Here is a 12,231-nt window from a genome sequence, read left to right as displayed (position 1 = left end):
GAACACAATTGAGAAGCGCATGCACAGTAGAAAGTATTTGGGAGCGGGCTTTCACACAGCAGAACACGAGCGCTCACCAACAAAGATCCTGCATAACCCTCCCAAAGACAGTTGCTATGGTTATGCGCGAAACATGGCTCTCTGCCTCCTTAATCATTTGGGCTGAATTCTCCAAGTGCTGCGTGTCCATCGTTCCTGCCTCCACCTTTCCACCTGTACCATCACTGCTTATTCTTAGCATGCAGTCTATCTGTGCTGTAAATCATAAATCTGATTTTGTCATCTGCCAGCGTTGCGTCTCCTAAACTGGTCTGCTGCACGCAAACATGCAGACTTGGGTCTGGAAGCACTTTACAGCTATTACAGCTATTTTTGAAATGTTAATTAATAATGTTACTGCCTCTTTAACTAGAGTGAGTTGACTTGAAGCTTGTGCTCTCACGAAGGAAACACTGAAAATGTGATATCTTTGTAACTGTGCACAAGAGTTTTTAATGTGTTTACATTTAGGGGAGATTTGCACATGCGCATTTAGTGACTGCACCATCTTTATTACGTATACATTCCCAAAATGGCGGCCACGAAGGACAAGAAACATCTAAATCTTTGATAGTGGGAAATACTATAGCTATTGAGGAAAAAAAAATTAGCGATCAGGTAACAGTAAGGGAGGTCTTTATAATGTTGGTGTCTAAACTTAAACCCTTTCCTTGTCTTTTAATTTAATTTGCAGTCTTGATCCTGATCAAAAAGAAATGTTGATTGAAGTCATTGAGAAGCTTCTTAAAGACAAAAGTACGGTAAGTGGGTGACATAGTACAGATCCAGTCCATACAGAGAGCTTTGCCTTCACTCTTGTGTTCATATCTGTACTTGTTGTGCTTTCAAGCTTGGTCTTTAAACTGTGATCTGGTTGCTATGGCCTTATGACCCTAGCAACCCAGGGCAAGTTAAAATAAAAATTGTAGTGGTATGTCTAAAGTTGAATGTAAAGCCTATGTACAGTACAGGTATGGGGTCTGTTATCTGGAAACCCATTGTTCAGAAAGGTCCGAATTATGGGAAGGCTGTCTCCCATAGACTCAATTTAAAAGAAAATAAATTCACTTTTCTCTGTAATAATTAAATAGTACCCTCTACTTAATCCTAATATAAGATATAATTTACCAATATATAAATTAATATATATAGGAGTAAATCCAGTAATATTGGGCTTATTTAATGTTTAAATGATTTTTAGTAGAATTAAGTTATAGAGATCCAGATTACAGAAATACCCCTTATCCAGAAAACTACAAGGTCCCGAGCATTCTGGATAACCGTTCCCATACCTGCGTATTTAAGCGACTTCCTTGACTTTCTTTATACTGAAACCATTTTTTTGTCTTTATTGTTTTATCTCCCCTACCAAATATTTATTTTACACCCACTTATACAGTTTTTTGCAAACGATACACATAGACAGGAAATATAATTTTCTTACATATTGGAGCAGTGCCAAATTTTTTTCATCCCTGTTTTCTTTTACTTCTATATTTAATAATACTTACATTTTAGTGAGGTCCCAAAAACCTGCATGATGTTTAATATTGAAACCTTAATTGTTTCATAACTGCAAAGCTGTTGTACCCAAATCTTGCCAGTTGTGCATATTAATGTGAATGGTTACTAAGACAACACACCAAGGCACGACACACTGATACAGTCACGTATTTCGTCACACCACTACAGTCATACTTAAAGGGGAACTATCACAAAAATGAAAAAATAATATTTGCTTCCTCATACTGAAGCAAGAAACTTTCTAAATAGAATCAATTAAAAAAATCTGCATTGTTTCTGAAATAATCAAGGTTATCTTCACTATCCCTCTCTCAGCATCTGTTTCTCTTCATTCTCTCTTCATGCAGCAATTGGGTGTCCAAAGAATGATCGAATATATCTTATAGGGGGGCTCCCTTTCCTAGCAGATGTATTAGAGCTTATTTCTTAGTTTCTTAATTCAGTATGCTGAAGCTAATATTAATTCTTCATGTCCGTGATTGTTTCCCTTTAATCAATACTTAGCAAAGCTTGGGCAGAACTGCTTTGAAAGAATAAGAATTTTGTGCTCACTTTGGATGCTGGGGTACATTGCCTTTTGCTATTATAGCCAGTTATCTGATATTAACCCAATTGTTAATTAGCACTGGTCCCAGAATAGAGTGAAATAGTTTGTGTGCCTCGGATTTGTCATCAAGGTGATACTGTAGGGAAGTGAAGGTCTTCCTAATAAGAAGCAGGTTACTGACACTTATTTCATAAAATAAATTGATCTTCAAAGAACTGTTTGTAATGCTCTTATGAGATTAAACATTTAATATACTCAATTTAAAAGTGTTTTTATTTTTACCTTTGCTTTACTTCACCTTAGAATGACAGTAAAGTCTAATACAGTTATTTTGTACGCAGAATACTTTGCTTATTTTTGGCTATACAGGTATGGGATCCATTATCCGGAAACCTGTTATCCAGAATATTCAGAATTAGGCGATGGCCATCTCCCTTAGACTCCATTTTATTACAATAATCCAGATTTTTAAAAAATATTTCCGTTTTCTCTGTTACATTACCTTGTACTTGATCCCAACTAAGATATTATTAATCCTTATTGGAGGCAAAACCAGGCAGTTTGGTATATCTAATGTTTAATTGATTTTCTAGTTGACTTAGGGGCCCATTTACTTAGTTCGAGTGAAGGAATAGAGGAAAAATAGTTCAAATTTCGAATGTTTTTTTTTGGCTACTTCGACCATCGAATGGGCCACTTCGACTTTGAATCGAACGATTCAAACTAAAAATCGTTCGACTATTCGACCATTCGATAGTCGAAGTACTGTCTCTTTAAAAAAAAAACTTTGACCTAGTTCGCCACCTAAAACCTACCGAGGCCAATGTTAGCCTATGGGAAAGGTCCCCATAGGCTTCCTAACCATTTTCTGATCGAAGGATAATCCTTCGATCGATGTATTAAAATCCTTCGAATCGTTCGATTCGAAGGATTTAATCGTTCGATTTGAAGGATTTAATCGTTCGATTGAAGGATTATTTCTTTGATCATTCGATCAAACGAATTGCGCTAAAAAGTCGAAGGATTTCAATTAACCCTCGATATTCGACCCTAGGTAAATTTGCCCCATAATGTATGAAGATCCAAATTATGGAAAATCCATAATCCGAAAACCCCCAGGTCCCAAGCATGCAAGTGATGGAGCGGGGGTCAGGAAGCGTGCAGGTGGGGGGGTCGGAGGCCTGTTCAAGTGGTGTAGGGGGGTCAGGCCCGAGGGGGTGCGGGCCCCTGAAGTGGCAGCCTCGGTGGGCCCAGACCCCTCCAGCCCAACGCTGAACAGAACAACCAATGTCCATTGCTGTAATTCATGCCTTGCCTGAAAAGAAATGAACATTATCTTTAGCCAATAGAGCACCCCTAGTGGTTATAAGCAAGCAGCATTGCTTTTATTATTGTCTGTCACTTTAACATGTATAGATGTATGTATATTTTTATTTCTAAAGCGTTGCTTATGTACACAGCACTGTACAGTAGAACATTAAATCAATAGCACAAAAGGGTCATTACAATAATAAATACTAGTAAATACAAAGTACAGTTGTATTAAAGATTAAGAGCTAAGTATTAACGATACAAGAGGAAGGAGGTCCCTCACCCATAGAACTTACAATCTAAGTGTTAGGGTAACATGTAGACACAAAAAGCAGGATATTACACACACACACACACACACACACACGTATGTATATATATATATATTTATTTATGGGGACCTATTTATTATATAGTGAATAAAGTATTTATTATAATACACAAGTTTCAGTGAGTCATGTGACAGAAATGACATCAGAACTCACCGTTTATAACTGATGACATCAGAACTCACCGTTTATAAGGATATAATTTACAGGCTATTCATGGCTTTTGTGTATTATATACTGATACGTAGCTCCTTGAGATGAAGTTTAACATCTTTATAAATTACAGTAGGGGGGTACATTATCCACTATATAACTATACCCCTGTTTGTAATTTTCATTGTTAAGTATTGTGTGCATTTGTGATGTGTTAATAATTTAAATAAATACAAATACAGGTGTGGGACCTGTTATCCAGAATGTTCAGAACCTGGAGTTTTCCAGATAATGGATCTTTTTCCGTTATTTGGATCCTCATGCCTTAAGTCTACTAGAAAATCATGTAAATATTAAATAAACCCAACAGTATTAAATAGTATTAAATAAACCCAACAATATTAAATAAACCCAATTTGCTTCCAATAAGGATTCATTATATCTTAGTTTGGATGAAGTTTATTATTACAGAGAAAAAGGAAAACCTTTTTAAAAATTCGGATTATTTGGATAAAATCTATGGGAGACGCCCTTTCCGTAATTTGGAGCTTTCTGCATAACGGATCTCATACCTGTACTATACCTGTATATTTATTTGCACGTTTGGATGACTAGACGCACACATGCAAAATGCAATTTTTCTAACGTATTGATTTAAGGGTGTCAGGGGCTTCGCTGTTATGAAGAAATAACAGTTTGTGCAGATGTTCTGCTGTGATAGATCTATTATGCCGCTATTAGAAGATAAATGACTTATCCCTCTCATCTCTATGTGGGTAGAAAATTGAAATAAGAAGGGGAATATCATTTGGGCTCTATGATTAGGGCAGGTGGGAGGGTCATTAATTTAAGCCAAGGGAATCTTTTGCAGCATAGGCTAACTTGCCACATGCTATCAATCATATCCTGATGCACTGCTTGTGATGACCCAGCACTCTTGTATTCCCCCCCCCCCCCCGTCGTTAATTAGAATTCATGAGAAAATAGATGCAAGGAAGCATTTTGTACCCCTCATATTTTTTATAGAGAATTTATTGTTATTAGAGGACCCATTTGCTTAGTGTGATTTTTTTCATTACCGGCTTGTCAACGAGCATAGATAATCTGGGGAAAAAATATGAACTCTGTAGATTGAGTGTCACTTTTGTTGATGGCTCATGTAGTTTACCTTGGAGCCCAGCTAATGGCTGAAGTTCATAGCAACCGCACAGAGGAACGTGGCAACTGCTAGAAGACAAATGAACCACGTTTATTGCTTTAATATAAAAAATACATAAATGGAAGGCTGCATATGAATTTGATGAGCTCATAGCTGGTATTTCTCGCAGTGATTTCTTTTTTCCTCTTGCACGAAACGCGACTATTGACACCGTGGGATAGAAATTAACGGACTGTTTTTACAAAGCAATATTTTTTGCTCCCTCCCCCCATTCGCGGTGCATCATTTTATTTTAATCCGCGGCAGTTTTATGCAATATTGAACGTTTAATAAACTGAAATGATCATCCATTTCTTAGCAGTTTGAATATTAGTATTGTACTCATGCAGGGAAAGGTTAGAGCGGAGTTTTGCTGTGCGACTATTATCATTATTAGTAATGTTTAGGCATTTTAAGCCGTTCCATTTTTTACCTTCTCTCTTCCAGGCTAATATTCTAAACTGTTGCCGTGCTTTACATTTGGTTCCCAAATTATTTTATAATGTGTTTGCATAAGTGGAGTGGCTGAGAAATTCTAATGCAAAATAGGTTTTGTTTTGTGTAAATTACATCACAACGAGGCAGCGGCGCACTCCATTTTAACGCAATAAAGGCAAAAAAAGCCAATGTCAATGCCTAAATGCACGTATGGGCGACTAAATTGTTTTTCCACTTAGTGAGGAAAAGGAATAAAAATTGACATTATAATCTAGCACTTAACACCTGTTGCTAGTAGTTATTCGTTTTGTTCACTTGCTTTGCTTTGGACAGATTTCAGATTTAATGAGAGTACCTGCAGCCCTTTTTTTCTTTATATTTCTGTGTTCTATGGTATGAATGTTTAATGATTTGGAAAATTAATACGTGGAAAGGAAATATATATTCTATATCTGGTTCCAATTTAAAGAGGAGATAACATGTTTCTGTGCAATCTTAAATATATAACGTTGCAGTTAATAACATTTTCTGCTTATTATATGATCTATTGTCTGTTATTTAAGCTTATATTATCTATGATTAGGCAATTATCACTTAAAGACAGTCGTTCCTTATTTTTGCAAAATAATAGGGATGTATGGGCTAGCCTGAAACCTGCTTGATCCGTTTGTCTACCCACTGGTTGGGCCGACATCCACACAACTTTCTAAGGCCGTGGGAGGGTTCAGGCTGAATTTACACCCTCCCATACACCTTACAATGCCCCTCTTCCGTCTCCAAATGTTTTCATTTACAGCTTAGTGCCTGCATGCTCTGCCCCAGCCATAAATTCATAGCAGGTTGGGTCGGACATGGGTCTAGCGAGGCTTATAGACAATCGTCCAGCATTTAAATTTATAGGAGCTTACTTTGAGGGGTGCATCCCAATTAATGTGTTCACCTTCACATCCTTCAGGCAAAATCCAAAATAGACAGCAGCACTCCCTTATCACTGCCTCCCATAAAACTGCCTTTATTTCAGAATTACATCTGGCACAGCAACGTTTCGGACCACCTGGTCCTTTTTCAAGCCAATTCTACGCAACTTTTCATTTTGGTTTTCATTATTTCTTTTTTATAGTTTTATAGTTATTTGCCTTTTTCTTCTGACTCTTTGGAGCTTTCAAATGGGCGTCACTGACCCCTTCTTAAAAGCAAATGCTCTGTAAGGCTACAAATGTATTGTTATTGCTCATTTTTATTACTCATCTTTCTATTCAGCCCTCTCCTATTCCAGCCTCTTATTCAAATCAATGCATGGTTGCTAGGGTAATTTAGATCATAGCTACCAGATTGCTTAAAATACAAATTTAAAAGCTGCTGAATAAAAAGCGCAATAATTCAGAAACCTTAAATAATAAAAAGTGAAAACCAATTGCAAATTGTCTCGGAATATCATATATCGTATTAAAAGTTATCTCAAATATGAACAACCCCTTTAAGCAACAGATATTTATCAAATTAAGTGGCATATTAAAGAATCTTACCAAATATATATATATATATATATATATATATATATATATATATATATCTATCTATCAAACCCGGAAAAAGGCCACTCGCACTCCATAAAGTGGTAATGACCGGGTGCTGCCGCTATATCGAATATTCATATGTCCATGGGTGTAAGCAGCGCACACCGGATTTTTTTAAAATATTATTTTATTTATCAAAACATTAAAAGCATAAAGCTAGAATCGACGTTTCGGTCCTGGTCCATCTTGATAAAGGTCCAAGACCAGGACCGAAACGTCGATTCTAGCTTTATGCTTTTAATGTTTTGATAAATAAAATAATATTTTTAAAAAATCCGTTGTGTGCTGCTTACACCCATGGACATATATATATATTTAAGTAAATATTGCCCTTTTACATCTCTTGCCTTGAACCCCCATTTTGTGATTGTCTGTGTGCTGCCTCGGAGATCACCTGACCAGAAATATTACAACTCTAACTGTAACAGGAAGAATTGAGGAAGCAAAAGACACAACTCTGTTTGTTAATTGGCTCATGTGACCTAACAAGTATAGTTTGTTTGTGTGCACCGTGAATCATATGATCCCAGGGGGCGGCCCTTGTTTTTTAAAATAGCAATTTTCTATTTATGATTACCCAATGGCACATACTACTAAAAAAAGTATATTATTATGAAAATGGTTTATTTACATGAAGAAGGGTTTTACATATGAGCTGTTTATGCAATATATAGAGACCTACATTGTTTGGGGGGTATAGTTTTCCTTTAACACCTGCTCTGGAGTTTTGTTAAATATTTTGCTGCAAAAAAAGGGTTTGCAATTGCAAATTTTTATTACATACACTGTGCATTATCACATACTATAAAATTCACAATCACTCTCCTACTGTAACATGAGGGGCAAAGTGTTTGCAAAAGCAAAATTTTTCACTTTGCAAACATTTATTCACTTTTGAACATTAATTCACATTGCAAATGAATTGCGAACAATTTTTGCTTTAGCAAACAATATGACATTTGGCCGAATCAAAATCTTGCTGGGACTTAGCCAGAATAGTCTCAAGACAGCCAATGAATCACAAGAGTGAGATTATAATTGTAAAATTCTGCTCTTGGGGAATTAACAGGGAAATGGTTAGAAGTAGAAGACACAATCTGAAGTTTGTAAATCTCTAGCTGTCTTGTAGAGCTTAAAGTCTATTTAGTGGTTGACATGCAGGATGATTATGTGCCCATGGTTATAAGCTTGGCTTTCCTAAATCTCAGTCCTATTCATACGGTCAGACAAGTGCTCTAATCCCCCAACCCACCCATAATGAATCAGGCAAATTAAGTCCTTTATGGTGACGGAGATGCAAGTGTCAGCTAAGACAAATTCTCAGCAACTGGTGACTTTGTTGAGAGTTCAACCTTTTTTGTCCAAGTGAAACCTGCCTAACCTAATTATTTATCTATTATCTATTTAAAGAGGCAAAACAACAATCTCAAATTTGCCTTCAGAGGGGTAATAATTCCTTTCTGATCCCCAATCCATGGCTCACTCACCTCTTGGATGTTGGTGGCCTCAAAGCAGGTGCTTATTTTTGAACTCCAGGCTTGGAGGCAAATTTTAATTGTTCAAAAATTAAGTGCCAATTAGAACCTCCTGTTGGCTGCCAGGGCTACCAAATAGCCAATCACAGCCCTTGTTTGGCATTCCTGGAGACTTTTTCATGCACTCTTTTTACATTTAAATATGGCTCACTGGTAAAATGAATGGGGACCCCTGCCCTGGATCATCTTGGTGCTAAGCCAACTGATGTATCTTCCAGTACAACTACATCAGGGAAAGCATTATGCAACTTCATAGCTCCCATTGTAAAAACCTTTTTTACATATTATGATTGGAACCCTCTTCTGATATCGAAGACTTATTGGTTGCCAGGGGCGTAACTACAGAGGACGCATACCCTGCGCTTACAGGGGGCCCAGGAGAATAAGGATGAACCCCTAATTAATAGGCAATTTTAATATGTCTGGTTAGAACAGGCCACCTTATCAATATTTTTGGGCCCTAAATTGAATTTGCTGTGGGGCCCACTAACATTTAGTTACACCACTTTCGGTTGCCATGTTAAATTAGATGCGAGCAACCAGATAGCTGCTGACATTCCAAACTGGAGAGCTGTTGTTCAAAAAGCTAAATAATTAAAAGAATTCAAATAATAAAAATGAAGACCAATTGCAGATTGACTGAGAATAGCATTCTATACAGCATACTAAAAGTTAATTTAAAGGCAAACAACTTCTTTAACGCATTTAGCTAGGTAGCAGGTTGCTAGGTAAGCCTTAAAATCTTTTGTTCACAGCTGTCAATGGGTGGAGAGTTTGACTTGCATCTTAGGGAGGGAAGTGCCTTTACATGCAGCCTTGGCCTCTCTCTTGTACATTAGATGTGTTGTTTTGGACTTCTAGAGATATATTTTCAGCTAAAAACCAAATCAAAATGCCCACTGTTATATAGAAATGGCTGAGAATCAGTCTGTGCTTACCAGGAGACAAGCTGGTCTCCATGATTCTTGCATAGATGGATAAACTCACCATTAATTACATTTTTTTGCCATCCCAGCATGCTTGATTTCCTAGGAAAATAGGTACAATGAACATTGTTTTTGTTTGCCTAGATTTATCCCCTTAGCTAGATTTTTTTTCATGTTGTGCAGTACAGAAAAAGCAAATTATCCTAAAGTGTTCAATGTATTTTATTTAGTTCTTACAGATAATCAAATCCTTGCTTTCTGGAATGAGTTGCCTGTCATGCTGGGAGCAGCAGGCATCAGTATATGGACAGAGCCGTAGTCAATAAATGCAACTTCACGCTTATACTGATTGGTAATTCATACAATCCCCAAAGGATCCCCGGCTTTCTTAGCATAATAGCGAGTATATATTCCAAGCCGTTTACTTTTGATTGTAATGTTGGGTGAATATTAATAAACCCAATGTTGGCAAAATAGTAGAGGGGAAAAAAGATCCAAAAATATTAACAAGAGTGTAAAAAAGCGTTTTCCTAGAATATATTGTGTTTTCATTCAATTACCGCGCAGTGTCATTTGGGAAATTTTTGGCAGTTACAGGCAATCCTATGTGTTTTCATCAAATGTAGATTTCGCTTTCCGCGGGGAGCGTGTTATAACCTTGTGGATTAAAGCGCGCAGATGTATGTTGCCGTGTTTCATGTAATGAGTGCACAGAAGTGCAGCTGAATTAAACAGGAAACCTGTAACATTTTAACTGTTCATTTGTAGAGCCTGACATGAATACGCAATCAATCCAGCTTTGTCCCTACTCAAGCCAAATACATTTCCCAGCATCCTTTGTGAGTCTTGGCTGGGTGCATTAGATCAGTGGCAGTAGATCTCTCCAACTGAATTCAGATACATTAATGAGCATTAAGTGGGCCAGATCTCTCCAACTAAATTTGATTAATGTACCTAGTGCTGACGAGGCTCTGGTGCAGGCCCATTACCCCTCTGTAACCAATTTTTGAGCCGGATTCGTGTCCGACGAGCCAGAAGGGGGTGTGGATCTAGGATGCACCAAATGCAGAATTCGTTGAAGGGTTTGGCCAGGATTCTGCCTTCTTCAGCAGGATTTGGATTTGGCCGAATCCAAGTGCCGGCTGAATTGAATCTGAATCCTTAAAATCACGTGACTTTTTGTTACACAAATAAGGACGTGAATTTTTTTACCTGTCTGTGCAGCGTGCGTTTCTCTCGACCCTTTCTGGAACTAATTTGCATATACAGGTTCAGATTCGATTCAGTTTGGCCGAATCTTTCTCGAAGCATTCTTAATTTAGTAGAATAATGGAAAATAATGGATTCTGTGCATCACTAAATCGAACAGGGGGTGGCAGATCTTTCCAACTGAATTCAAAAAACATATCCCAGCTTCCTTAGTGAGCTCTATTAGCCCGCACCTTTTGTTGGGGATACCATTTTTACCCAACGGGTGCCCTTTAATGAAAAGTCATCTCCCATAGACTCCATTTTATCCAAATAATTAACATTTTTAAAAGTGATTATCTGATTTCTCTGTAATAATAAAACATTACCTTGTATTTGAGCCAAACTATAATATAATTAATCCTTATTGGAAGCAAAACAAGCCTGTTGAGTTGATTTAATGTTTACATGATTTTCTAGTAGACTTGAGGTATGAAGATCCAAATTATGTAAAGATCCGTTATCCGGAAAACCTCAGGTCCCGAGCATTCTGAATAACCGGTCCCATACCAGTATTTAGTGTAGAAGGTTTATTCTAAATTGTGCAGCATATATTTGAAGGCTGGTCAATCATCTCTTTCCTTGATAAATATACAGAAAATACTTTTAAAGGGCAGCTGTTGGGTAAAAATGTGCATAGCGAGCAATACGGGGCACATTTTCATTATGCGCATGCAAGTGACTGGACATGGTTGATCGCATAGGTAGCTCCCTCCCGGTGCGGGTAGCGTAGCGCTGACGGGGGCATTTTTTTTTATTTAAAAAAACGACTGTTATCCCCAACCAGAATGTAGGCTCTATTGACCCGCACTTTGTTTGGGGGGTAACATTTTTACCCAACAGGTGCCCTTTAATGTAGGTCATCTCCCATAGACTCCATTTTATCCAAATATGTAAAAAATTTTAAAAGTGATTATCTTTTTCTCTGTAATAATAAAACAGTACAGTGTACTTGATCCAAACTAAGATATAATTAAGCCTTACTGGAAGCAAAACCAGCCTATTGGGTTTATTTAATGTTTACATGATTTTCTAGTAGACTTAGGGCATGAAGATCCAAATTACAATAAATTTAATTTGCGGTTTTGCGAATCCAGCTCCCCCCCATCTAAAACATATTTGCCTGTCAGTTTTCCTTCTACTAGGTAGTTCCATTTAGCATGCTGTCCCTTAGTGGCAGTTATACTCTTGCTGGGCTAAGAAATAAAAAATGTAAACCCTTAGTATAACAGAATTAGGTTTATACTTAACACTTTTCTCTCTCTTATCCAAAAACCTTTTATCCAGACAGCTCTGAATTACAGAAAATCTTTGCCCCATAGAGTCCATTTTAAGCAAATAATTCACATTTTTAAAAAATTATTTAATTTAATTGTAATAATAAAATAGTACCTTGTATTTGATGG

The 12,231-nt window shown here is 37.1% G+C and overlaps 1 protein-coding gene across 3 annotated transcripts in view; it reads left to right on the top strand.

Annotated features, from left to right (window-relative positions):
• ap3b1.L (adaptor related protein complex 3 subunit beta 1 L homeolog) overlaps positions 1 to 12,231 on the top strand; it is a 143,539-nt gene that overhangs the window by 29,725 nt on the left and 101,583 nt on the right. For all 3 annotated transcript variants that reach the window (XR_005964980.1, NM_001091840.1, XM_018244870.2), the window contains 1 exon segment: positions 734 to 800. Coding sequence is in view for 2 of the 3 variants with exons in the window: in NM_001091840.1 (NP_001085309.1) it covers positions 734 to 800 (67 nt within the window). In the remaining variant the exon portion in view is untranslated.

Source organism: Xenopus laevis, chromosome 1L (assembly GCF_017654675.1).
Source record: "Xenopus laevis strain J_2021 chromosome 1L, Xenopus_laevis_v10.1, whole genome shotgun sequence".
In the NCBI taxonomy this organism is placed as follows: domain Eukaryota; kingdom Metazoa; phylum Chordata; class Amphibia; order Anura; family Pipidae; genus Xenopus; species Xenopus laevis.
The sequence above is the reverse complement of the archived record's forward strand: the minus strand, read 5'-3'. Positions and strand labels throughout refer to the sequence as shown.